This window comes from Lepus europaeus, chromosome 23 (genome assembly GCF_033115175.1).
Source record: "Lepus europaeus isolate LE1 chromosome 23, mLepTim1.pri, whole genome shotgun sequence".
NCBI classification, from domain to species: Eukaryota; Metazoa; Chordata; class Mammalia; order Lagomorpha; family Leporidae; genus Lepus; species Lepus europaeus.
The window spans coordinates 885,944-912,866 of NC_084849.1; the positions used below are offsets into that span (position 1 = coordinate 885,944).

Sequence of the window (26,923 nt, forward strand, 5' to 3'; positions counted from 1 at the left end):
ATGGCGCCCCTGAGCTCCCATCAGGCATAAGGCCTAAAGACCCGGACAGGCCGCCTCTGATAGAGCAGGGTGCTCACCTGGGCCACACACGACCTTGGCACAGAGATGCCAAGCGCAGGACGACTGGCCAAACAGCAACCTTGCTAAAAACAGGTGGGTGTACATGTTTGGAGATCAACTTTGATTTAAGGTGTTTTTTTTTTTTAAAGGCTATTTATTTGAAAGACAGGGTATGGTTGACCTTCTGTCCACTGGCTCTCTCCACAAACGGCCACAACAGCCAGAGCTGGGCCGGCAAAGTCAGGAGCCAGGAGCACCATCCTGGCCTCCTGTGGGTGACAGGGGTCCGAGTGCTTGGCCATCTTCCAGTGACGCCCCAGGCACATTCGTGGGATGTTGGAAGTGGAGTAGCTGGGACTGGAACTGGCACTCAGACATAGGATGCTTGTGTAGCAAGCAGTGGCTGAACCCGCAGTGCCCTAACAACGGCCCCCAGGAAGGAATCACCTTAAAGGGGAAAGGCTCTATTTGTCAAGGATGAAAGCTGGGAGGTCACCTGAACGCCTGACGTGAGCTCCCACCCTGGGCCACCTCTCCAGTTGGTCCTCGAGCAGGAAGCTCTAGGGTTGGAATCACCCACATGGCACACCGACAGTAGTGTCTGTCACACACACGGAGAGCCTGACCTGGTCTTCCAAATGACAGACAGGACCGTGTGCTGTTCAGTCAGCCCGGGGACGTGACATCCCCACTCGCCAAGTGCTCATTCTGGAGACTGCAGCAGGCAGAGAGGTCGAGAGGTGGGGGGGCGGGGGTGTCAGCGCCGTCTGAGGTGCAGAGACCCAGGGGATCCCAGGCTTCTCCTGGACCGATTCTCCAACCACCCAGAAACTCAGGACGAGAAGACCCCATACCACCCACTGACTGGGTGGGGTCAGACGAGCCTCCCTCCACTTTCCGCTGATGTAAAGTTACACAGGCCCCCCCACCCCTCCAAACTCCAAGTCCGTGCCATGTTTCCTCTGGGTGAGCGCCAGCATTGCTACTGCCCCCCACAGTTCACGGCGAGGTCCTGAGGCCACACCAGCAGTGTCACCCTGGGATCCCAGGGCACCTCGAAGCCAACCCACCCCTAAGCCGGTGAGCAACAGACCAGTGTGCTCGTGCCCCACAGAAACATCCGAAGTGTGGGACCGTGCAGACCACTGCAGCTGCTCCCTGTCAGTCCAGGCCGCTGCCCCTGGGCTTAGCCGTCCTCAGAGGGCGCATCCACCGGACATCTCGGTCCTGCCCACATCTGGCCCCAAGTGATGGCTTCCCCTCAATGAGAGCCCTTAGAGCGGACACCTACAAAGCTAACAAGGGGACCTCACGTGAACCAGAGGGGCTCAGAGTAAACGGGGACGGCACGGACCCTGACCGCAGGCACAAGTTCTGATGAGCTGGCACCCAGGAGCCGTAACAAAAATAAAGGTCTAAGAAAATTTTCCGGTTTAGAAAACTGAACAAAATCAAAAGAGAAATAAGTTGAGATAAAAGTATAAACAAACAACACAAATCAAGAATCTCTAATATGTAGTTACAATCCTGTAAGAAATGCAGACAACACAGCTCAGAAAAAAATCAGATGCATTTTTGAAGAGAAGCTGCTCACCTTTAAAAAATGGGATTAAAATGAGGCCTTTTCATCTCCCTGATTCAGCAGAGATGAAACGTTTGCGATTACACTGTCCTGGGGAGCATGCAGGAAAGGCACTCGTATTTTGTTGGCCAGGAGCCCGTTCCAGAAGGCAGCTGCTGTGTGGAAACCGGGAGTGTACGTACCTCTCGCCAGGACCCTGCACTCGCGTCTGCACAAGGATTCTCACTGTGGCAGGGGAGAACACCGAGCACCCGAGGGGGAACGAAACCCCAGTGCAGCCCAACTGCACGGAGCAGGTGTGTGGAGTGCGCTCGCGTGTAGAGCAGACACCACGTGCAGTGCATGGAAGGAGGTGGGTCTCTGAGAGCTGACAGCACGGCCGACCGTGCAGCGCGGGTGCGTGCGGTGTGTGAAGCACCTGCTGGTGTGCCTGCAGCCACGTGGAGGCCTTGGTGGGATGAGGAGGCAGGCAGAGCAGGGGTGGCTCTCGCTCTGCCCCACCTGGGCACCTGCGGCACTTCCAAGCTGCTCCACAGTCTTCCTGCCCGCGGCGCTGGGTGCCCCAGCCCAGGCCCACCTTTCGTGGCCCCTCTGTTCCACGTGTCCTGCCCCCATCAGCCACAGGAGGGAGCTTCTGGAGTGGAACTGCATGGCCCCAGTGGGAGCTCCAGGAAGTTTTCTATTTCATTATTATTTTTAAAATATTTAAGAGAGGTGGGGGTGTGTGTGTGGAGGAGTGTGTGTGTGTGTACGCGCGCACACGTTGGGTCAGGCCGAAGCCAGGAGCTCTGGACTCCATCCAGGTCTCCCACGTGGGTGGCACAGACCCAGGTGCTGGCTGCTCGGCCTCCCAGGGTGCACTGCGACGTGGGCGGTGGAGGGAAGCAGTCAGGACGCTGGCGCCCCAAGGTGGCCTAGCCTGCTGCACTGTGACTCGCCTTTCCCCCAGATTCTGCTCTGAGAGGAACTTCAGTGCGGTTCTGAAACATCCGATGAAAGCGCTGTTCTGAGCCCCCGAGTGCGAACAAGTCAGCAGGCCCCCACTTCTGGTGTCAGGTGCCCGGCGTGCGGGCGCTGGAGAGGCAAGGCCTCAACGGCCAGAATCTGTGGAGGTCCAAAGCACCTGGGTTTCAGGAAGCCCCACAGGGAGCAGGCGGTGCGCAGCCGCGTGACGCCCGTGTCCTGCCGAGCCTGTGCTGCAGAGGGGCTGGGGGGGGGGGGGGCACGTTCCCTTCACGGCAGCCAGGGCAGGGAGCCAGGGCCAGGCAGAGTGGCTGGGGCAGGCGTCACCCCCGCCCCGAAGCAGGCCCAGCAACTGCCCGTACACCCCGCAGCCTCTGTGGTAACGCACATGCTTCAAATGAGAGACAACAAAAAAGACCAAGCCGGGGGGGCAGGGAAGGAAGAAACTGTCTCAGAGTTGCTAGCTAGAAAAGGTGGTTTCCTCCCATTTTATTTGATAATACATTTTCACAGAAACATGATCTTATTTACAAATATACAGGTAAGAGACTGCTGGTCAGAAATCTTCAACTGAAAATGTCATCAAAAATTAATTTACAAAAACCACCCATTGTCCACGGAGTCCCAGGGTGAGGTGTGGCGGTGCTCCACGGTGGGCCTCCCCATCCCGCGACCTCGGCTGCACGGACGGGGCTACGGGCCCCACACCGGCCACCAGCGCTCGGCATGCCTGGGCTGGGCTCTCCCCACGGTGGGCGGCCGTCTCAGGAGGCACTGGTTTGTAAGTTTTTGGAAGCTGCAAGCATTGCTCTTACTTTGGCCATGAGATCCTGTGCAAGGGGAGACAGGAGGAGAACCGTGAACGTCCACTTCAGACCTGGGCACCAGACAACCCCCGAGGTGAGAACCAAGTTGGTGTGGGTGGCAAAGAAGAGACGGTGCTGCCACGCCAACACAGGCAGCCGCGGGCAGAGGCGGTGTGACACGCTCAAGCGAAGTTTCAGTGAGGCCACTCCCGTGGTCATGGGCCTAAATGGGGCCAGGTCGAGGGCGCAGGCTGTCACGCCCCAGGAGGCCCCCAGGCTCCAGGTCACATGGCTGCCCAGGAAATGGAGGCCCAGGAGGAGCCAGCCCCCAGCCAGCCCCCAGCCAGGGCTCTGCAGACTGCCTGGACAGCAGTGTCAGCGCAGGCCCCGATGTGCCCAGCAGTGAGAGGACCAGGGAGCGCCAGGCCCAGAGAAAGGTGTGCAGCAGACGCTCCCTCTCACCTGAGTGATTTTGCTCTGCACAGAGGACACGATCGCGGAGGAGATCTGCCCGTCCTTTTCCTGAGAGACTCCCCTGGTGAGAGAGAGCACAGAGGCTGGGACACACCCGAGACACGTGCCACGCACAGCACAGCTCCCTCCCGGGACCAAGCGGCCGCAGCACTGAGTGCACGTAAACCAGCATCACCACACGTCCACGTCTGAACACTTCACAGTGCACTTGGCTCTCTACACACCAGCATTCAGAGAACACACGGGAGAGGGAGTGAGGAGGCACTGCGGACAGCCTGCCCAGGGTCATGACGGCGCTGCACTCGCGTGCGTGCGCGGTCAGGGGCCGCCTGTGGGCTTACATGCCCCCAGCTGCACCGAGACTGTGCCGCAGCTCCAGTGAGCCGTGGTCCCTGGGGAGAGGCAGCATCCACCCAAACACAGCGAAGCTCATCCCAAAGGCCCTGCCAGGGAGTGGGATGCGCGGGAATCTGACTTTAGGTGCTTGGTAAATGCACCCGACGGGAGAGCCCTCGACAACGTGGGCTGCTGTCCCCAGGAGCCACGTGCCTGGACAGGGACGCTGGGACTCAGTGCTGCTGGGTTTCACGCCTTGGTGCCCATCAGCTGCCTTGCTGGTCTACCCCCAGCCTTGGTGGCTACTGCCAGAGGAGCTCTGGGTCCCCGGGACCCCAGTGCCTGGTCCTCTTGGTCCTTTACATCCTGAGGACTGGCTACTGTCCTACCCCTCAGCCAGGGAGAAACCCCACGGGCTGCTCCGGAGGGCGTGACCGAGGCTCAGGTGCAGCTGTGACAGCTGGGCTGTCGCCCTGGTGCCCCAGGGGCTCCTCCCCCACAGCAGGGCTCTGGCTCCTGAGACGCAAGCTCCCTCTGAGCTCGGGACGCTTGGTCCAGGACACCAGGGTCCCACTCCCCAGGGCCTCCTGACCACTCTCAGTGCCCGCCAACCCCCCGTCCTCCCCTGTGGAGAAGCACCCGGAGGTCAGGGGTCACCTGGAGCGCTCCTGGCTGGAGCCACGACTCTCCACAGGAGAGATGCTGGCTGAATGGGCCGAGTGTGCCGAGTGTGCCGAATGGGTCACGGGCCGGTGTGCCGCCTGCTTCCTCGGGGACCCTGACGGCGAGCGGGCCTTAGACTTGGTCTGCGACCGTGACCTCCGCTGCTTCTTCTTCTCATGGGGACTTCTGGAAGGAAAGTGCTCTGTGAGAGTCACATTTGGTGTGAAGGGTTAAAGTCCTAAGAGAGGAGGGTTTAGGTCTGAGCTAGATTTTTTTTTAAATAACAACTTATGTGAAAGGGGTGGGGGCAGAGGTGTATGTGTGGATAAAAGTGAGATCTTTGATCTCCTGGTTCACTCCCCAAACAGCAAGAACAGCCGGGGCTGGGCCAGGCTGAAGCCAGGAGCCGGGAGCTCCATCCTGGTCTCCGACATGGGGGGCAGAGACCCAGACACGTGGGCCACCTGCTGCTGCTTTCCCAGGCTGTGAGCAGCCCGTATGGCAAGCAGGGGCTTAACCTGCTGTGCCCCAACGGTCTCCTGAGTGTTTTTAAGTAAATGGGTTTTTTCAAAGGACAAGTCAGTGACTGACCCTTTCACACTAATTTCTCTTAAGGCATGCATATTGCCCTGTCTGCTCTGCCCTCCTCACTCCTCTTTCGGAACCTCCCCGGCATCCGACAGACGCTGCGGCCCCGGCCCGCACTTGGTCTTTGGTCGTTTCTGGAACATTCTCTGCGTGGATGGGCGCCTTGCGTTCTCAGGCTGGGGTTTCCTTCCCCCTCCCTGTGGGCTGTAAAGCGATCCCTGGCAGCCAGCACCCCCCCCCTCTGCTGACTGCGTCTCTCTGGGGTTCCACTGCACGGCTCAGAGTCTGGGGCCTCCTAGGCACCAGAGGGGCACAAAGTCCTTCACTCTCCAGGGAGACACATCTGGCCTGCCCACCCATCCTTGTCAACACCATCCTGGGCTGAATCCTGGGTGACCTCACGCATTTCTGTGGTGCCCACCTAAGGACCAGGCTGGACCAAGGCTCGCACACGTGGCTCTGGGTGAGGGCTGTGACCACCAGCTGCCTCCAGCACCTTCCCAGGCACTCTTGGAGGTGCTTACAGACCAGCAAACAGGACTCAGACAGCACATCACCCTGTGACAGGTGTCCCCGGGGAGCCTGCCTCTGCCCAGCAAGGAGGAAAGAGAACAACAGAGACGCTGCTCTCAGGGGCGCACACAGCCAGAGTTTGTCACAGAAGGAAGGTTCCAAACTGCTGAAGGTCTAATCTTACACACGTGCCAGTGTTCCAAGGAAGCAGGAACAACAACAACAACAACAACAACAACAACAACCCCCCCCCCCCCCGTTGGCCTGCATGTCTGCCCCACACGACTGGAGCCCACATGTGGCTCAGTCACACTGCTGCGTGATGAAGACAAAGCAGGCTGTCTTAGCGCAATCTGACTTCACTTGCCACGACTTATTTTGTTTTAGAGATTTTATTTGAAAGGCAGAGTTAGAGCGAGCGAGCGAGCGAGCGCAGAGTCCATCCCCTCCCCACTGTCCTGGACAAGGCCTCAGGGTATTCAGAACAGTCTCCTCTGCCTAGACCGTCTGCCACCCCGTGACACACACTCATCTCCCCAGGAACAACAGAGGACTGCCCTAGATAATATTTATTTAATATTTATTTATTTGAGAGGCAGAGTTACAGACAGTGAGAGGGACAGACAGAAGTCTTCCATCTCATTCCCCAAATGGCCTCAATGGCCAGAGCTGCGCTGATCTGAAGCCAGGAGCTTCACCTGGGTCTCCCACGTGGGTGCAGGGCCCAAGCACGTGGGCCACCTTCTGCTGCTTTCCCAGGTGCGTGAGCAGAGAGCTGGGCCAGAACTGGAGCAGACTCTCTGAGCCTCTGCTGTAATTCACTCATTTTAGGAAACGATGAGGTAGAGCAGTCGTCTGTGCTGCCAGCCTGGCACAGTGCACACTGTGACCTAGACCCACTCCCCCCGGGAGCCCATTTTCTGGAATGTTCCCTCAGCACCCCTCCACTGCCCTCCAAGGCACTTGCTGTGTGGATCGCTATTGCGCCTTTCGGTGCCACGTCCTCTGCTGGGCAGAGTGCTTCTGATGTCCCCGGAAGCTGGGGCACCAAGTTTATGTCCAAGAACCAGCTCTGTCTCAACACCCCGGCGTTTCCCACTCTTGGCAATCAGGAGCCAAGTTGTTTCTGCGGCCAAATGTCTGCAGAGAACACACGCCTGGGCTGAAAGGGGCAGAGCACCAGGCGTGGCTGGATTTCTTCAGCAGTGGTCAGGCTGTTCCCGAAGCGACGGGCCTGCTCACACCCACCAGTGCCAGCACCTGGTGTCCCCTGGGGACGATGGCCGACCCGCCCGTCACAGGCATATTTCCTCTGACAGTGACTTCCTGTGTGAAGCGTTTCCCTCATTCTGGCACTGGCACAGGCCTTCGTCACAGGTATTTTCCACGTCGGGGGCTTCACTGTTCCTGTTCTCGACTACACCCTGAGGAATCTACGTTACTTCCAAGGTAACGAACGTGGTTGTGTGAGTGTATTTTTCTTTCTAAAGCCCAGCAGTTCTAGGTGTCTGCATTCAGCTCCATCATACACCTCAAGGTCACTTTTCCATTCTGGTATCCAGCTGTTCAGATGTAGACTTCCCCTTGCTCATTGAACTGATCCAGTACGTTTGTCAAAAACCATTCAGCCATGAACGTGTTGGTTTTTTTCCCCCTGGAATTTGCAGTTTTAAAACTTTTGTTTTCATTTGAGAGGCGTGGGGGGTGGGGGGAGAGAAAGGTAGAGGGAAGATTTCAATCTTCAATCTGCTAGTTCACTCCCTAAACGCCTGCCAACAGTCAGAGCTGGAACAGGACAAATCCAGGAGTCCATAGATCAACCGAGGGCTCCCACGTGGGCAGCAGAGGCCCATGTGTACATCGTAGGAAGCCGGATTGTTTGTGGAGTAGCTGGGACTCCAGCCAGGCACTCCCATGTGGGATGAGGGTGCCTCAAGCAGCCACTTTACTGCTGCGCCAATGCCCACCCCCCTTTTAAAAAAGATTTATTGTTTGGGGCCAGCACTGTGGCACAGCAGGTTAATCCTCCGCCTGTGGCGCCGGCGTCCCATATGGGTGCCGGTTCTAGTCCCGGTTGCTCCACTTCCAATCCACTCTGTTATGGCCTGGGAGAGCAGTAGAGGATGGTGCAGGTCCTTGGGCCCCTGTACCCGCGTGGGAGACCAGGAAGAAGCTCCTGGCTCCTGGCTTCGGATTGGCGCAGCTCCGGCCATTGCGGCCAATTGGAGAGTGAACCAACGGAAGGAAGACCTTTCTCTCTGTTTTTCCCTCTGTCTGTAATTCTTTCAAATAAAATAAATAAAATCTTTAAAAAAAGATTTATTATTTAGGAGGCAGGATGATAGATCTTCCATCTATTTGTGCACTCCCCAAATGGCTAGGGATAGGCCAGGCCAAAGCCCAGAGCCAGGAACACCATCCAGTGCCAAAGCACCTGGACCATCATCTGCCGTCTCCCAGGTGCAATTAGCAGGAAGGCAGATCAGCAGCCCTGACGAGCTGGGGCTCAAACTGGCACTGTGACACGGATGTGGGCGTTCCAAGTGGCGGCTCACCCCCTGGTGCCACGGTGCACCGGCCCAGCCCTTGTTTCTCCAGTGTGTTAGTTTACCGTGCCGACACCCGGCCTGGCACTTGGTGGGCAGGGCTGGCATTCTAAGTGCAGTTTACTTAGCAGACAGACGGCCCATTCACTCCAGCTACTCCGGTAACCTGGCTTCCTTTCAGGAACCTGTTCGTGTCATCTAAGTTGTCAAATTAACTGGAGTAAGATCTATTTCCTTAGTATCTCTTTAATGTGGGAAAGGCCTTTCGCTCTGGATCAACCTAAGATGTGTCAGTTTTTCATCAGTTCCCTACTCTGCTGCTCTCTACTTATCTTCTCCTTACCTGGGGCTGAAGTGGCTCCTCTTCCAGGCTCCTAGCACAGATCATGGTTTCTAGAGCTTTGTTTTCTTTTTTAAAAGAGTTATTTATTTATTTGAAAGTCAGAGTCGCACAGAGAGAGGAGAGGCAGAGAGGCAGAGAGGCAGAGAGAGAGAGAGAGAGAGGCGGAGAGGCAGAGAGAGAGAGAGAGAGAGAGAGAGAGAGAAGAGTCTTCCATCCACTGGTTCACTCCCCAGTTGGCTGCAATGGCTGCAGCTGTGCTGATCTGAAGCCAGGAGCCAGGAGCTTCTTCCAGGTCTCCCATGTGGGTGCAGGGGCCCAGGGACTTGGGCCATCTCCTACTGCTTTCCCAGGCCATAGCAGAGAGCTGGGTCGGAAGTGGAGCAGCCAGTACTCAAACTGGTGCCCATATGGGATGCAGGCACTGCAGGCAGTGGCTTTATCAGCTACGCAAGAGCGCAGGGCCCTCTTTTGGTTTCTGATACAAACATTTAAAGCTACCCATGTCCTTGTAAGCGCAGCTGCACACTATAGATCTGAACAGGTTACATTTCCATGATAAGTATCTTCCATTACTTCTCAATTTTTCTGTGCTTTCTCCAAGCTCGGACTTCAAAGCATGTTGTTGAACTTCCAAGTGACTGGGGTTTCCACAGCCTCTCACAGATGTCCAGTGCTAAGGCCACATGGTGAGAGGACCTGGTCTCCGGAACTCACTGAACTCGACCTTGGCCAGTGTTGTGTGTCCTTTGTCTCTGTGGCTAAAATGCTGTGCTGGACTTAAGGGGCGAGCATGGCCCACGTTCCTGTATCCATATTCCATGGTATCTACTTAAACCTCTGTCTGTCTGTCTATCTAGTTTTATTTATTTATTTGAAAGGCAGAGTTAGAGAGCCTCCAAGAGATCTTCCAGATGGCTGCAACAGGCAGGGCGCGGCCAGGCCGGAGCCAGGAGCCTCATCCGGGTCCCCCACACGGGTGCAGGGACACGTGTACTTGGGTCCTCTCCCACTGCTTTGCTCAGTCCATTAGCAGGGAGCTGGTCGGCAGTGGAAAAGCCGGGACACGAACTGGTGTCCACGTGGGATGCATCCCAGGCTGCGGCTTTTCCATAACACTGACTCCAGTTCTGTCATTTTTTGCTTCATGAGTTTTAACGCTCCTCTATTCAACACACATATGTGAAGATGATGCTCCTGTGACGGAGTGACCACTTCATCGTGACGAGACCACCCCCCCGTGATGGAGTGACCACTTCATCGTGACGAGACCCCCCGCCCCCGTGATGGAGTGACCACTTCATCGTGACGAGACCACCCCCGCCCCCGTGATGGAGTGACCACTTCATCGTGACGAGACCACCCCCCCCCATTCTCTTCAGAAAACTTGCAGAAGTCTTCTCAGGAAGCAGCCACACCACCTTCCTCGTTACTAACACAATGTGCTATCTCTCCACCTTCTACATTTCAATTCATCTGTACATGCCCATCGTAAAGGATTTTATCTGTAAGGATGACTGAGAGGAGACAGAGATCTTCCACCTGCTGGTTCACTCCCCCAGTGACCAAAATGGCTAGGCTTGGCCAGGAGCCTGGAATCCATCTGGGTCTCCCATGTGTGTGGCAGGGGCTCAAGTATGTGGGCCATCCTCTGCTGCTTTCCCAGGCTTATTAGCAGGGAGCTGGATGGGAAGTGGAGCAGCCGGGACTCGAACTAGTGTTCTGAGACAGGATGCTGGCATTGCAGGCAGTGGCTTAACCTGCTGTGCCACAACCTCTGACCCTCGACTCATTTGTGCATCTGAACTGTCTTGTGAGCAGCTTAACTTTAGGTCTTGCTTTCTAATTGAGTCTAAAATCTCTTTTAACTAGTTTTAAGTCTGCTTACATTTAATGCAATTCTAAGAAGACTTCAAAAGTTTATGAGAAATGGAATTAAAAGTATGAGTTTATTTTGGTGTAAATTTTTTTTGAAATCAGTGCAGTTTTTCTTTCTTTTTTAAAAAAGAAAGACTTATTTATTTATTTGAATTACACAGAGAGAGAAGGAGAGGCAGAGAGAGAGGTCTTCCATCTGATGGTTCACTCCCCAATTGGAGGCAACGGCCGGAGCTGAGCCGATCCAAAGCCAGGAGCTTGTTTCGGGTCTCCCATGTCGGGGCAGGGGCCCAGGGACTTGGGCCATCTCTACTGCTTTCCCAGGCCATAGCAGAGAGCTGGATCAGAAGTGGAGCAGCCGGGACTAGAACTGGCGCCCACATGGGATGCAGGCACTGCAGGCAGTGGCTTTACCAGCTCCGCCACAGCGCCAGCCCCATTTGTCTTTTTTTTTTTTTTTTTTTAAATCTCCTGCCTTTTCTGCTTTCTTCTGAATCTAAAATGTGTTTAAGTTCTACTCTTACTGGCTTTGCCGCAACGGTAAAGAAGTGATTGCTCCAGGGGATTACGAGTCGGGGACTCCACGTGTAATACAGGAGACCAGTGGCAGCAGTGTACCCATTCCCACACAGGACAGACACATGTCCTCGGACCAGCACCATGTAAGCACCAGAAATCCCACAGCAAACATCAGCACCAACTAGTCATTATTTGTCACAATCAAATAATTGGGACTGGCACTGTGGTGTAGTGAGAAAGGCCACGGCAACCACCAGCCTCTCATATGGGCACCGGTTCAAGTCCTGGCCACTCTAGACCCAATCCAGCTCCCTGCTAATGGGCCTGGGAAAAGCAGCGTGGATGGTCCAAGTGCCGAGGCCCCTACACCCACCTGAAGAAGCTCCTGGCTTTGGTCTGGCACACTTCTGGCTGTTGCAGCCATTTGAGAGTGAACCAGCAGATGGAAGATTGATCTCTGGCGCTTCCTCACTCACTCACGGGGCTGGGGTCCCTGGAGAGACGGCCCAAAAAGCTTTCTTGAAAGTTAAAACGTTTTCACGGTGAGACGTCAGTGCAGAGCGGCCTGGCATCCCCGGCAGCAGGCGTCCATGTATCGGTTTGGGTGCTTTCACAGGAGTAAGAGGACAACGTGGCAGGTCGATCAGTCGCACGGCCAACAGTGAGACAGACCCAGGGTGAGATGCGGCCTGAACAGGAGTCAGCCTGGAGTGATGATCTCTGGACTCTGGGTTTGTGAGTAAGGCTACAGGGGCCGGCGCTGTGGCACAGAGGGCTAAGCCTCTGCCTGTCCCAGCTGTTCCTCTTCCAATCCTGCTCCCTGCTGATGGCCTGGGAGAGCAGCAGCAGATGGCCTGAGTGCTTGGGCCCCTGCACTCACGTGGGAGACCTGGAACAAGCTCCTGGCTTTGGATTGGCCCTGCTCCAGCCGTTGTGGCCATTTGCAGAGTAAACCAGAGGATTGAAGACCTATCTCTCTGTCTTTCCCTCTCTCTGTCTGTAACACCACCTCTTAAAGAAATAAAAATTTTTTTTTGACAGGCAGAGTGGACAGTGAGAGAGAGAGACAGAGAGAGAAAGGTTTTCCTTTGCCGTTGGTTCACACTCCAATGGCCGGCGCACCGCGCTGATCCGATGCCAGGAGCCAGGTGCTTCTCCTGGTCTCCCATGGGGTGCAGGGCCCAAGCACTTGGGCCATCCTCCACTGTACTCCCTGGCCACAGCAGAGAGCTGGCCTGGAAGAGAGGCAACCGGGACAGAATCCAGTGCCCCGACCGGGACTAGAACCTGGTGTGCCGGCGCTGCTAGGCGGAGGATTAGCCTGTTGAGCCATGGCGCCAGCCTAGAAATAAATAAAATCTTAAGAACAAAAAAAAAAACCCCAAAAAACCCAAACAAATAATAAGACTACAAACCAGCCAGTCACTCCCATGCACAGCTGCCCAGGTCCCGGCACAGCAGAGAACCTGTCCTACGGCTCGCTGAGGTCCCAGTGGTGATGTCAGAGAATGACGCACTCCCTCCTGGCTGAGCCCGAGGGCACGGCCGAGGCCTGGTCTATCACCACCCTCTGAAGACGCTTCCTTTAACACACAGGGTAACTAGAGGGCAAGGCAAGACCACTTCACTGCAAGGCACTGAGCTTAGCCCGTGCACACCAGAGGCAGTGAGCGTGGGCTCCAGTGCGGGCCGGGTCTCACGTCCATGGCACTGCACCAGTCACCAGTGCTCACTGAGGACAAGACGTGGTTCACGAGTGTGTGAACTTGGGCACGAGACTGTCCAGTCATGTAACAGCATGTGCTCTGAGGAGAGCACTGATCAAATGATGGCTCCTCTTGAGCCGTGCTTGCTGGGAGGCAGGGCCAGCCTCAGGGCCAGTGCTGCGGGAGGTGGGGAGCAACGCAAGGCCCTGTGCAGCCCAGCCCAGCCTGCCCCTGTGCAGTGCTGACCGTGAAGAACAAGCTCCTGCGGACTTAGTGCGTCCCCCTCCTCGCGCACAGGCCTGCACACAGGTGCCCTGCGAGGCCAGGCCACCTACCTGGAGCGGGTCCGCTTCCTGCTTGCCCCAGGGCTGCTGCTCATTCGGTAGGCAGTGGGGACGCTTCTCTCCTCCCTCCGTCTCTCGGGAGAGTGAGCTCTCCTCCGAGGGGACCGGGAACGTGACCTGCACAGAGACGACATGGCCTTTAGGCTGGCTGCCGGTGTCGGACCCGCACCACTCTGGGGCCCGCCTGCTGCCTCTGCAGCGCTGGCACTGCCCGGGCTTCGGAGCCCCTGCCAAAGCCTACGGCTCTAGCGACGCAGCCTCACACGGGCCTGGGGTAGGCACGGTTTCCCTCCCACTCTACGCTACCATGTTGAAGCTAAGCATTTAACCAAGGCCAAGTTCACCTGGAGGCTGGAACCGTGTGCCGCTGCTCCCAGTGGTCAACAAAGATGCACCCCGCAGTCAGTGTCTACAGTCTGAGTGCTGCTGTCCACAACGCCTCTGCCCTCACCCGCCTTCTCTGCCTAGCAACCCCGGCTCCCCGGGGTGTCCGATCAACACCATCACCTCCCAGGGAGTCACTTCCAGTTGCCTGAGCATGGCATGAGAAGAGTCTGGAAGCTTCTCTTGTGAGCTGACGATGAGGCCTCTGGGCACAGATCCTCAAGAATGTGCTGGGGTCACTGGCGCAGAGCCCAACACCTCCAAGTCAGCTGAGAACATTCCATCCTCAGGACCGCTGAAGCTAAATGATGTACGTTTGAGAGTCCACTGGTGCAGAATTACCACTCCCATTTACTCTGCCTTTTCACGTGCTGAAAAGAAGGCACGATCCACCCATGTGGTAACAATCTGCACGTGGCACTGAGACCTGGAGACCCTCACCCTCTGGGGGAGTGAGGGTCCTTCTGTAGGGCCCCTTAGCAGTGGCTTTAGAACTTACATTTTAGTTCTTTGTTCACTTAGTAAAATTACTGTTTTGGGAAAATCTGCAATAAACAGAAATTTGGGGGGAAAAAACCATTTCTTTCAGATCTGTTTCCATGACAACACACTCAAAAACAATATAAAGAACAATTTGATTTTGTCATTTAAACAGGTTCTATATAAGGTTATTTTAATTATAATAAAACACAACAAACAAGACACACGGTTGTTCCAAAGATCAACTTATCATCCCATTGCACTTTTGTCATGAAAAAAACCCTGAGTCATTCCTGAGAAAAACAAAACAAAAACCGTAATGGCCACGGAATTAGCCCACTCTGGGGAAGTAATCCACGGAATGAGCCTGCTATGGAGAAACCAAAGCACAGAACGAGCCCAGTCCAGGCAAAGCAATCCACGGGACGAGCCCACTATGGGGAAACCAATCCACAGAATTAACTTGCCACGGGAAACCAACTCAGCTTTGAAACTTAAAAAACGCTTTGTTTTTATTCCCCATGATTTATATAACAGATGAAAAAGGTGAGTGCTTCAACACAGACATCCACAATAAACTCAGTAGCCAGGGACAAGAATTTCGTTTTTAATGTCTGAAATTTGTAACTCTGAAATGTAGCACCACTCTGCACTGGCTCTTGGTGTCAGGTTTCTTACAGGAAGCTACAGTAAATGAATCTTCAAGTTTTCCTTTGCCTAAAGAAGCTTTAACGTGCTTTGTCTGTTCCTCTGACTCCGTGATCTCGTGCAGGAAGCAGGAGCCTCACTTCATGAGCACCGCGGGCCTGAGATCGCCAGGCCTCCTGGTAACACGGCCTCAGAGACTCAGTAGAACGCACCTCAGTGCGATCTCAGCCGATTTCTCTGCACACGCACAGGGACCACACCTGCGAGCGGCTTTCACCCCTACTAGACCACCTCCCCTCGCTGCTCACAGGTCTTCAGAAGCTAAGTAATCAAACAGGGACCTTGTGGCCAGGCTCGGCCTCTACCCAGCTTCAACAGCCAGGAGGCTCTTAGCTTCTAGTTTTCTAAGTCTGCACATGGATCAAATTTCACCCATAAATTCTCCGTCATTTGCTAAGCTTGGTGAGCTGCCCGACCTGTACCCGTGTGATGCAGATGTCCTGCAGTTTTATCTGGGCTTGGGCGCAGTTCACTAATCACACGAACTGTCCTCACACCAGCGTGTTAACCACGACCACAGAGAAACTTCAAGCACCTCACTGCTTCCTTTTAGAGACGGGGTTGTAAGATTACGTTAATTAATTTAATTGATGGAATAAAGGGCAGCAAAGTGTCACAAATTTCAAGCTAAACCCGATCTTGCTTTTACCTGCTGGGGTTATGAGTGTTGAATAAAACCGTTACAAAGAAATTCAGATCTAGAATTGCTTCTCCCCCAAATGTAGGCTAACTCTGGTAAAAGGAAATCTCTCTAAAAGTTTAAAAAACCTAAGCATTAAAATTGACTTTTAGGTAGCAGGTACACTGTATTAGTACTTCTTCATTCCATTAAGACAGAGACCCCGATGTGATATAAAAATACAAATGAAAACAGGAACTAACGCGAGCATCTCTGTTCACTGATGCTGATTTAAAAGACTGCGTACCACCCTGTCGTACCCGTGTCCTGGAGAAGTGACAAGCTGCCTACAAAGCTGGAGACTTTCTAAGACTGATCTGCCTTGGAGATCTGGTCACCTACACACCTACAATTCAGACACCGCGGACGGACTTCAAGCGTCAACAGCACCTCCAGGGGTCTCCAATCTCCATTTTCTGCATTTTGCACAAGATCTCAATATAAAAAAGCAAACGCGTTCAAGAGCTGCGGTGCTGTTAGAAGTCAGAACGTCAGCATTCACTCTGAGCTGCCAGCAGTCATTCCCTCAGTCAGTGTCAGGCCCAAGAAGAAAGTCTGACGAGCCTCGGGTGGACAGCACGGCTCTGGGGGCCTATTCTCCCTGGACAGACAGTCAGAGAGGAGCACTGCCCTTCTGGTCACTCCAAACTGCTGTGTCTTCAGTCCATCCAGATCCCTGGGAATGCTCAGTGCCTGCACAGACCAGAGGGAAGACCCGGATCTGCAGCCGGCCTGGGAAGACGCATTCCTACCCAGTAAAACGGGGACTTGCTACTTTCAGAAGTGAGAGCTCAGAAACCAGCAGCTCCGTGACCGGAGGTCCTCAGAGTCCTGAGGCACAGGACAGCCAGGCTCACCGCCTGCCCTCCACCCCTGGGCACGCAGGTGATGGTGGCTTATCCAGGAGCACACGCCTGGCGCAACTTCCAGGACGAACATGGCGGTCGGACCTCGGACAGTCTGTTCTGCAATGTTCTTATTTTATAATAAGGCTGTTCTTTGCATTCATGTTTTATCTAAACTGCAAAGTACACACCAAAGATTTGACTCAGTGAACTTAAAAATCAGCTCTATTAACTGTAGGTCAAATTAAGATAAAATTAGTGGTCTACAGTCACAGAAATCTACTTCGCACATTTTTAGCTTTTTCTTTTAACTGAAACTTAAAAGCCAAGGAGTAAGATTTTACATCTTCCTTGTCAGCACTGGTTGTGTAAGAGTGCTGCACATCAAGACATATGTATGTAAAATGGTATACAGATTAAATCTACCCTAAAATAAAAACTATCTGCAGACATCACATATCAAATGAGACACTCTGTCACAGTCAACAGAAACGTCAACCTAGAAACTTGGAGTCCCAAGTGTTAGGAGAGCAGTTTCAGTTATGAATGCAACAACTGGGGGGAACACATCCTGGGGACTCTCCTCAGAACCGAACAGTCGGAATTCATGGAGATATCAGGCACCGGGAGCTGAACTAGCTCTGCCCAGCACAGAAGGGACACAGCGGCCTTGACACTTCCTGAGCCCAGGACCAGGAGTCCTGTGCACTGAACACTTGCATGTTCTTTATTTCTCTTCAACAGATGTATTTATTTATTTGAAAAGCAGTTAGAGAGAGGGAGACACAGAGGGAGAGGTCTTCTATCCACTGGTTCACTCCCCAGATGCCCGCAACAGACAGGGCTGGGCCAGGCCAAAGCCAGGAGCCAGGAGCTTCTTCCAGGTCTCCCACAAAAGTGCAGAGACCCAAGCACTTAGGTCGTCTTCTGCTGCTTTCCCAGCTGCATTAGCAGGGAGCTGGACTGGAGGTAGAGCAGCTGGCACTCCAATGGATACCCATATGGGATGCTGGCGCCACACGCAGTGGATTAATACTCTGCACCTTTGCTGTAACAAATGACAGCAGGAAGAACTTTACCAGGCCTGTTACTATTTGGCTTGAAGGTAAAGGGTTCACGTGGGCCATTGCTATTGATTGCACATATGTGGTATCATAGGAAATTTTCCAAATGAGAAAATTTTAAAAAGGTTTGATATGTACTAAAAATTTCCTGGAGCTTTCAAAAATTAAAAGCAGGTTATAGCTAAACTGTTCATTTAATTAAAAAATGAGCTGTGTCTGTGTAATGGTAGAACGTCACGGAACGTTAGGAAACTAGCACAGATGCAGGTGGCTGAAACCTCATTACCTATGGCAGAGTAAGGCACGTCGAGTTAAGTGTAAGTGCCCGTCCAAGCTTTCAGACGTGGCATGCGTGAAAGGAATGCCCACTGCTTTCAGGACAGAGTCAGAGAGGGACATGTGTGTAATTATATTTTCTCTCAAACATAAAGGCGGTGACGTTGTGCATAGTGGGTTAAGCCACTGCCTGAGACACTGGCGTCCCATCTGAGCACCAGTTGGATTCTTAGGCTGTTCCACTTCCAACCCAGCTCCCTGCTCGTGTGCCTGGGGAGGCAGGGGGATGCTGGCCCAGGTCCTGGGGGAGATCCGCAAGGGGCTCCTGGCTTCAGACCGGCCCAGCTCTGGCAGTTGTGGCCATTTGAGGAGTGAGCCAGCAATGGAAGACCTCGCCTTTCTGTCTCTCCCTCTCTAACTCTGCCTTTCAAATAAAGCGAGGCCAAGGCTTCTGTATTTTTCCTAAGGAAAGGAACAACTCCAGGAGAAAAATGAACCCCAGCTACGTAAGCGCCGGTGCTGAAGGCGCTCAGGAAGTCTGTGGGCAGCGCAGAGGCCGAGCAGCAGGACCCGAGCCTCCCGCGAGCGGGCCACTGTGCTGCCTTCTCAGCTGGCAGTGGATTCCGGGGACACTGACTATTTCACGTTTCTTACTTTGCTTCCAGAATGAGCTTTATCCTTTCTGCTTTCTCAAAAACGGGCTCCTCTGAGAGGTGCTGGGTTGGCAGTGACTCTCAGGAGGCCCTGAGAATTTAACAAGGAAACGACCTGTGCCTGTTTCATCTTCCACGCACTTGTAGCTGCCATGTGGAACAACCTGAACCCAGGCCCACGGGAAGCTCTCCTCTTCAACGGAAGTTGCATGGGGAAGTTTGTACAGACAAGCGTAACTAAGAGCCCAGCACACCACCTGTGAAGGTTTTACATTCAGTAGTCCTGAAGCTCCTTCTAGCACCTGTTGGAATTGAACATCTTTGTTTTGTTGGCTGTAGTAGATAAGCGCTGAAAAGTTAAGTCTAAAACAAACAAACGTTTGTAAAAGCTGCGACTGGACTGCAGGATGGAGACACACACACGTCTGCACGGCAACAGCTTCGCTTGTTTTAAACTTTCTGCCCAGCTCTACCGGGCCACAGGCGAGGGCAGTGTCCAGCACTCCCAGACACAAGAGGAGAGGGCGGGCCCCGCACACCCACCTCGACCGCCGCACCGTCCGATAGGCACTGGGGAGCGAGTGCTTTGCTTTCGAATGGGACCGAGACCCGGACTTGGACGACGAGTGGCCCTTGGGAGAGCGAGACCTCGTGCGGGACCTCTTCCTGTGCTTTTTCTTTTTCTTGTCTCTCTCCTCCTCTCTCGGTGCATCTCTGCTTCTGCTGGAAGGCCTTTCGGGCAGCTTAGCTTCCGACGCAGGAAGGGATCTGCTTCCTGCCAGGAGAGGACTCGGAGCAGCACCGGCTTCCTGGGAACAAAGCAAAGATGTGGCGTGAACAGGGAGATGCCGACACTGACGCCTCTGAGAGGCTGCGCCTGTGGGGGCCCCCCCAGTGCTGCACCTCCTTTGTCTGCTGGGGGCTGGGCTCGCGGAGACTGTCGAAACAATCCCATGATGCCAGAGCTGGGGCCTCTGCCCGAGACGCCAGCATCCTCTATCAGAGTGCTGGCTGCTGTGAGCCTGGCCTGGTCCCAGCCACGCGGGGACTGAACCCGAGGATGAAGACCTCTGTCTCCCCCTCTCCACCACTCTGCCTTTCAAATAAATAAAACAAAACCAGAAAGAAGCCAGCATTGGCTCTCCGCTGCAGAGAGGGTAGCATGACAGATCCTTGTTACAAAGAAGCTGTCATGCACTCGTCAGTGATTTTATCTTGCCGCTGAAAAAGGGAGAAGGCTTTTAGTAGTCTCTGAAAATGACTGCTGAAAACAAGGTGCGCACACACATGGAAAGCACACAGGCCTTCCAGACGCACCCTGATGAGCTCTGCCCACGGAGCCGCAGCACCCACATCACAAAACAGTGCCTCTGGACCGCAAGGGTGCAAACGTCCACCTCCAGCCCTCCTGTCCTCCCTGACAAAGGCCACTCCTCCAGTGAACTTCAACCACAGTCACCAAACACCGAACAGTGCAGGCAGGTTTCGCACCCGGACTGAGGGGTCAGTGGGTGGGAGATAAGTCAAGTCAGGTGCTCTGGTTGGACCCTCGCCTCCTGGACTGCACCCTCTCCCTGCAGAGGGGGACAAGGGACCTGCAGGCCCTGCCGGGCCGGAGCCCGTGAGAGCCATCGGCACCGTGGACAGCATTTACAAACCTGCAAGTGCTAAGGGTTTTCCTTTCCTGAGGTCTGCTGTGACAAAGCCAACGGGAACGAGGGAAAACAGCACCGTACAAGCGATTCTTCCCGACTTTGACTATGAGATGAAAACACAACTTGGGGTGCTTGATGGGGTGGGCGTCCACCCAGAATCACAAGGTGTCAGTCAGGGCGGCCTGAACCTCTCCTTCTAGCCTCACTGCACGGCCTAGGACACACATCACTCACCAAGGGCAGAGGGTCTCAGAGGCGGGAGTGTGTGAACAGCAGGAGGCTGACCCCAAGTCTTCTCCCCAAAGTCCATTTCCAGTGAAGATTCTTTGGGAACCAGGGTCTCAGAGAGCAGGAGAGGCCCACAGGTGTCCTGGTCCCCCCAGGACTTAGCTTCATTCATTCATTTGACAGAGTTTGATAGTGAGAGAGAGACAAAGGTCTTCTTTTTTCCGTTGGTTCACCCCCCAAGTGGCCACTGTGGCCACTATGGCCAGCGCGCTACGGCTGGTGCGCTGTGCCGATCTGATGCCAGGAGCCAGGTGCTTCCTCCTGGTCTCCCATGTGGGTACAGAGGCCCAAGCACTTGGGCCATCCTCCACTGCCTTCCCGGGCCACAGCAGAGAGCTGGACTGGAAGAGGAGCAACTGGGACTAGAACCCAGTGCCCACAAGATGTAGGCGGAGGACTAACCAAGTGAGCCATTGGGCCGGCCCCTTGGCTCCCTTCCTGAACCCCCACGTTGCCCAGACCACCTCTCACGTAAAGTTATTTCATCGTGGAAGAGCTCTGAGCAGAAAGCTCCTTTCTGCTTCAGCTTCTCCCCGCGTGGCGAGGCCTTCCAGGTTCGGTGTGAAGCCATCCTCTAACGTGTGACCTTGGGACGAGAAGTCCACCTCTGCAGTCCCCCCAGCTCCAGCGGAGAGCTGTCTGCGAGCACACACACAACGCCACCCTAATGAAGACGTGACCAACGCTGCCTGTGCCAGCCAACCCTCTCCACACACAGAGGACAAAGGCCACGGGAACGGCTGAGTGCGCCCCAGCCCTGGGGTGGTGAGGGGAGCCCAGTCTGTGCAGCAGGAGACCCCGCGGGGTCGCGTGTGGCTCAGCTCGGAGCTGCAGGCTGAGAGCACACCATCACTAGACCACAAGGCAGCTCTAGGATCTGAACATTCCTGTGCCACACTTTAACAAGGTGGGCATGTGGCGGGAGGGGTGAGGAAGCTGCTGCGTGGAACCTCAGTGCCACGTGCACCAGGCCTTGAGGACCAGGCCGAGGCTGGCGCCCCGTTAACCACAGGGGAGTCCACGCCTTTCTGAAGCAAGGCCCAGGCATTTCCATGGAAAACGATGGGAAGACCTACATCCCAGCCTCAGGAAGCGCTCGGCTCTGCGAGGAGGAGCACGTGGCTGCTGTCCTTCCTCTGGGGCTGCCCCCGCTCACAGGCCCACGCACTGCTCCGCCCAGCAACACGCTCCAGGAGGGAGAGGAGCAGGACAACGCGGCCCCTGGCCAGTGTCTGCTCAAGGCCAGCCCTGATGCCAGAGAAGGCCAACAGGCGAGGGGAGCCAGCCCCTCAGCCACGTCTCTGAGTCTCTCAACTGTGTGTGTGTGTGTGTGTGTGTTTTTTTTTTTTTAAGATTTTATTTATTTGAGAGGTAGAGTTACAGACAGTGAGGGGGAGAGACAGAGAGAAAGGTCTTCCTTCCGTTGGTTCACTCCCCAAATGGCCACTATAGCTGGAGCTGCAATCCGAAGCCAAGAGCCAGGAGCTTCCTCCAGGTCTCCCACGTGGGCACAGGGGCCTAAGGACTTGGGCCATCTTCTACTGCTTTCCCAGGCCACAGAAGAGAGCTGGATTGAAGAGGAGCAGCCGGGACTAGAACCGGTGCCCATATGGGATGCCAGCGCCTCAGGCGGAGGATTAACCTACTGCGCCACAGCGCTGGCCCCTCAACTGTGCTATTCTTTCTTGTCCCTATGTGTCGGTCCACGTAACGCTTACTCCACTGTCCTGGTCAGGGTTTAAACTCCATTTCCACAAAGGAGGACAGTGTAACCAGGTCACAGGATCCACTCACTCTAAGAACAATTACCTCACCTCCAGGGTGAAAACTGAAAACGGCAATGACCTTGGGCAGGCTGATGTATTGTGTTGACCTGTCTTTTTAAATTTTTTTAAGCTTACAAGTATTAAAAGGACATTTTAAAATCCAGTAGTCAAATTCAGAGCAAAAGAGCTAAAGAAAACAAATGTCCAGAAGCAGGAAACGCAGCCACAGACGCGCAGAGCTGAGTGCAGGGCCCTGGGGTGCTGTCCACACGGCTGTCCTGTGGGCTCTGAACGTACTGTCCCCTGCTCAGCATAGACGCGCAGAGCTGAGTGCAGGGCCCTGGGGTGCTGTCCACACGGTTGTTCTGTGGGCTCTGAACGTACTGTCCCCTGCTCAGCACAGACGCCACTGAGCAGCCAGCACGCCCTGCTTTCCCCACAGTGGCCACCACAATCGTACTCCCTGCAGGGTGGACCCTGAGGAGCCGGTCACGTGACCTGCCCAAGGCCACTCCTGAGCTCAGGACTGTGCCTCCTGCACGATGCACTGTTAGCTGCCCAGGGGCTGCAGCAGCGGGGCTCACCCTTAGGCCTTGCAGCCCACTGCCGCCGACACGAGGACACTTCCTGGCCTCGACACCCCCAGTACTGAGGCTGCTCTGGGCACGCGGCTCGGGAGTGGCCGGTGCAAGCAGCCCTGAAGGACAGGCACTGTGGGCGGTGTGCTCCCTGGGTTTCTGCGAGGGATGGGCCATGGGGCTGCTTCAGGAAGCTGTACAGACTGCTGGGGACACGGGCAGCGAGTGGGCACTGCCTGTGGGTATTGCCCTTTTTGACCTCTCCATCCATGGATTTCAGATGAGGGGAGGTGGTCAGACAGTTGTGTGGCCCCAGTCCCTGTTTGCATTTAGGGAAAAGCACAGGAACTCAGGTGCGCCAGGGCCATGGATTCACTCTGGAGCTCTGTGCAGTGATGGAGAGAGGCAGAGGGCCCAGAAGATGCGTCTCTGCCACCTGCCGTGAACCCACGGCACACTGCCCCACCCGCCTGGCATGGCTTTGCCTCAACCACTTAGGGAGTGGTGGGATGTGCGCTATCACAGCCCTGACAGATGCCACAAGCAAGACGGTAAAGCCATTAGGAAAAGTTAAAAAAAAAAAAAACAAACAAACAAACCGACACTCAATTAACTGCTTCCTCCAGCCCTCACTGCAAAAAGGAGCCATTCTGTCCCTGTACCATTAGGGTGGGCAGCTCAGCCACACGTGGAGTGCTAGAAGTATGGCTGGAAGCTACCAGGCCGGAGAGCACACGCCTCAAACATCATTTCCAGTCTGACCGCGAGAGCTGGCTTCACCAAAAAAGAGCCTCCTTCGGCCCACTGCCACGAGTAAGTGCCCTGGAGAGTCAGGTGGCCACTGTGGCCTAAGGACAGATACATGACTGGACAAGGTGCAGTTAGCGTGACGGCGACACACGTGGGGGTGTTCTAGGGGCAGATATGCCGTTAACACGACAGTGACACATGTACAGATGGTGGTGGTGTGGTAAGGACACACGTGACTGATGGTTACAGGGCCTGTCACACCCCAAGCATCACTTAAGTATTGATATGGAAAGATCCATACTGTAATGGAAAAAAGTGAGAAGTCAGAATAACCTACAGGGCAGGTCCCACTACCATAATATTTAAAACCCACATGGAGATGTTTCCCCCTTCGGGAATCCAAGAAACAGATGTGGTCTATCTACAAAGTGAAGCATAAGGCAGTCTTCACAAGTTCGTCAAGTGTGTATTATCAAAAACCACACATGGACTTCACAGTTTTTTCCAGCAGAACGTTTCGATTCCATCTTCCTTTCAAATCCCATCTGAGGTTCCCTGGTATCACCAGCCTTGAAAAGGAGGGAGCTCTGGACACGAGGCTCGTAGTGAGCAGTCACAAAGGACCAGCACCGGCTCCCCCACCCAGGGTCCCGGGAAGCACAGCAGGGTGCTGGGGGATGGCTGCGAGCTGGGGCTCAACACGCAGCAAACAAAGCTCGCGATGGGTGGTGGCGGTGGCTACACACATCGCTTCATCTTCCCACAAAGCAATGCCAAAAACTGTCCTTGTCATAGGAGCTACAAAACAGTAACAAGAAGTTTTTACAAGACGTTTTCCTGTTTCATACTTTGCTCTTGGTGCACTGTGAAGACGGTAACACTCCTGTCAAATTTGGCATCAGACTCTTGAGCATCCTTACGCCACCCTGCAGGCAATGTCTCACAAAGTTGGCCTGAGCTGGTCACAGCTGACAGAGCAGGAGTCCCATGACCTCCAAGTACCTGCTCCTGCGCCTTGGGGCCTCCTTACCACAACACGTGGCGGCCACGCGTGCTCACGCAGAAGCTTTCTCTGGACCCCAGAGCTCTCCTGCTGCACAGCAGGCAGGCATCAACACCCCTGAGCAAAGCACAGCCACAGCCCTGACCAGGGCGTGGGAGGGGGGCGGTCCACGCTGCTTCAGGCTAAGGATGTTTCTGAAGAAGCTCTTTGCTCCCGGGTCCCTGAATGGCTGCAACGGCCAGGGCTGCGTCAGTATAGAGCAGAGCCCGGGACTCCTATCTGGGTCTGCTACTGTGGGTGGCAGAGACCTAAGCACTTGGGCCACCTTCTGTTGCCTTCCAAGGCACATTAGCAGGCAGCTGGACAGAAAGCGGAGCAGTTGGGATTCAAACCAGTGCAGCACATGGGATGCCGGCATTGCCAAGGGGCAGCTTCATGTGCCGCACCACGGTCGCTTTCTTACGGACTCACAGCTACACAGTGCAGGTCTGATCTCGCCGAGGGGAGGGCCTGGTGTGCCGCTACCCCTCACTCCAGCTGCAGGAAGCCACATCACATTCCCTTCCTGCCCTCCTCCCTCAAGAACACGGACAGGTTACCCTGGACACACCTCGACGCTGAAGGAGGCCTCTTCCGTTTTCCCGACGTCTGCTTCTGGCGGAGGATTTTTCAAGGTCTGCAGGAACAGAGCCGCCTTCCGTTTCCGTTCGGCCTGCAGCTGCTTCTCCTTCGACTCCTTGGACGCCTGGGCGAGCTTCTCCCGGGCGGCGGCAGCAAGGCGGTCCTCCAGCTTTTGCTTTGCTTAGGAACAGACAAGGGGACAGTGAGGCGTGCAGCAAGTGGAAGCTCATCCTGCTCTGTGAATTTTCATGGGCATCAGAAGGGCAATAGTATGCAGTTAAACAAACAAAAAAACCCAACACACGAGACAAGCTTGACTGTGAGAGAGTTAGCCTTTTGTTGCTGTTGACATTTAATTTTCAAAGTCAGAAGGTGAGGGAGTTCATCCTAGCGAAAGCTGGGTAACGGGGAGACCCCAGAACGGCCCTCACAAACGTGCAATGAGCACTCTGGGAAAAGCTTTCTCCAAACGGTCTGACAAGCTCATCAGTGTCCACACCGCAGTACAGGTGCAGGCACCCGTACGAGCGGCCTGGCGAGGGCAGCCGTGGCACGGGCCAGGCTCCTGGCAAAGGCGTACTGCAGGTAAGTCACTCCCCACCAACGCTGCTTCCCCTGTCTGTACACGGAACAAGCGACTGGAGAAGACCAGTTAGGACAGCTCAAAGTCACCCACGCAGCTGACAGCCACTGCAATGCCTCCCACGTGCTGCTGCCACACAAAGGCGCCGTGGCCAGGCAGTCAGCTCGCAGACATCACCTAAAAGCCCATGGCTGAGCGGACAGACAGCCTCACAAAAGGGCGTCCCCCAGTGTGGCCTGGTGGCCTGTGCAGGGCACAGAGCGTGGCACACAGCGGGTGCGTCAGCTGTGGCGGCCAGCACGGCTTCTCCGAGGACAACCGCCAGAGGCACTGCTCCTGCCGCTGCACACAACACACCACCGCCCTCACGCCCCGCTCCCCATGGTTCATGTTTCCAGTCCTCATGTCCCAGTTGGCAGCCTCGGTATTTCTGGCTTAGCAGATAAATCTTTAATTTGCTTATTTTCTTTCTTTCAGAAGTTTAAAAGCTACCAACCAACCTTGCTTTGCTTCTAGCTCCTCCTGGGTCAGCTGCGGCTTCTTCTCCTCCACGACCACACAGGGCGGAGTGGGCGCGGGGTGAGGGGGGGCGGCGCTGCCCGAGCTCTCGGGGCCCTCTGCGCTCTCCTCAGCCTCGTCGCTGTCATCGTCAAGCCTCACTCGGTTTTTCTCCAGGGGAAGGAGGTCATTCTCCTTGGCCTTGATTGCAAAGCTTATTGGAGCAAATGAAGCTGGCGAGGAAAGGGGAAATGTGCATTTTTAGGCAACCAGAAGGACACGGCAGAAACTGTCCCAGGCCCCCACCTCCTGGAGTCTCAGTGGGTGGCAAGGTGGCAACTGCAGTGGAGCCACACCTCACGCAGAGACAGGGTGAGGGGTGCTCACAGGGCCAGAGTGCTGTTGTTAAATGCCCATGGCCAGTGGGACGGCTGCGGCAGTGAGCCATGTCCAGCACTGGGCAGCTCACACTGAGAGCAGCAGGGCCTGCGTGGCCTTGGTGCTACCCAGGGCTGTGGTAGGCTCCTGCTCACTGAATGCCAGAGTGTGGCTACTTGTAATTCTAAATGGTCAATTTTTGTTATTTTTCTTCTTTAAAACTTATCCCCAGCTCAGCATGTAGCTGAATTTACATTATGGAGGTTTATGATGTGTCTTCACTATAAAAAATTTACATTATGGAGGTTTGTGATGTGTCTTCACCATAAAAAATACTTTCGATAACAATCCCAGCTACACAAGTCTTTCCTTACAAAGCAAAATTACAGAACCCAT

The 26,923-nt window shown here is 54.8% G+C and overlaps 1 protein-coding gene across 3 annotated transcripts in view; it reads right to left on the reverse strand.

Annotated features, from left to right (window-relative positions):
• Nucleotides 1-3,035: 3,035 nt before the first annotated feature.
• The window catches only part of SFSWAP (splicing factor SWAP), a 75,976-nt gene continuing 52,088 nt past the window's right edge, over nucleotides 3,036-26,923 (reverse strand). For 2 of the 3 annotated variants that reach the window (XM_062182737.1, XM_062182739.1), the window contains 7 exons: nucleotides 26,152-26,382; nucleotides 25,058-25,248; nucleotides 18,951-19,216; nucleotides 13,310-13,435; nucleotides 4,879-5,070; nucleotides 3,874-3,946; nucleotides 3,036-3,435 (listed from right to left, as the gene is read on the reverse strand). In XM_062182737.1, coding sequence (XP_062038721.1) covers nucleotides 3,370-3,435; nucleotides 3,874-3,946; nucleotides 4,879-5,070; nucleotides 13,310-13,435; nucleotides 18,951-19,216; nucleotides 25,058-25,248; nucleotides 26,152-26,382 — 1,145 coding nt within the window. In that variant the 3' untranslated portion in view covers nucleotides 3,036-3,369. The remainder of the gene's footprint in view (nucleotides 3,436-3,873; nucleotides 3,947-4,878; nucleotides 5,071-13,309; nucleotides 13,436-18,950; nucleotides 19,217-25,057; nucleotides 25,249-26,151; nucleotides 26,383-26,923) is intronic. The other variant, XM_062182738.1, reaches the window with a different exon arrangement.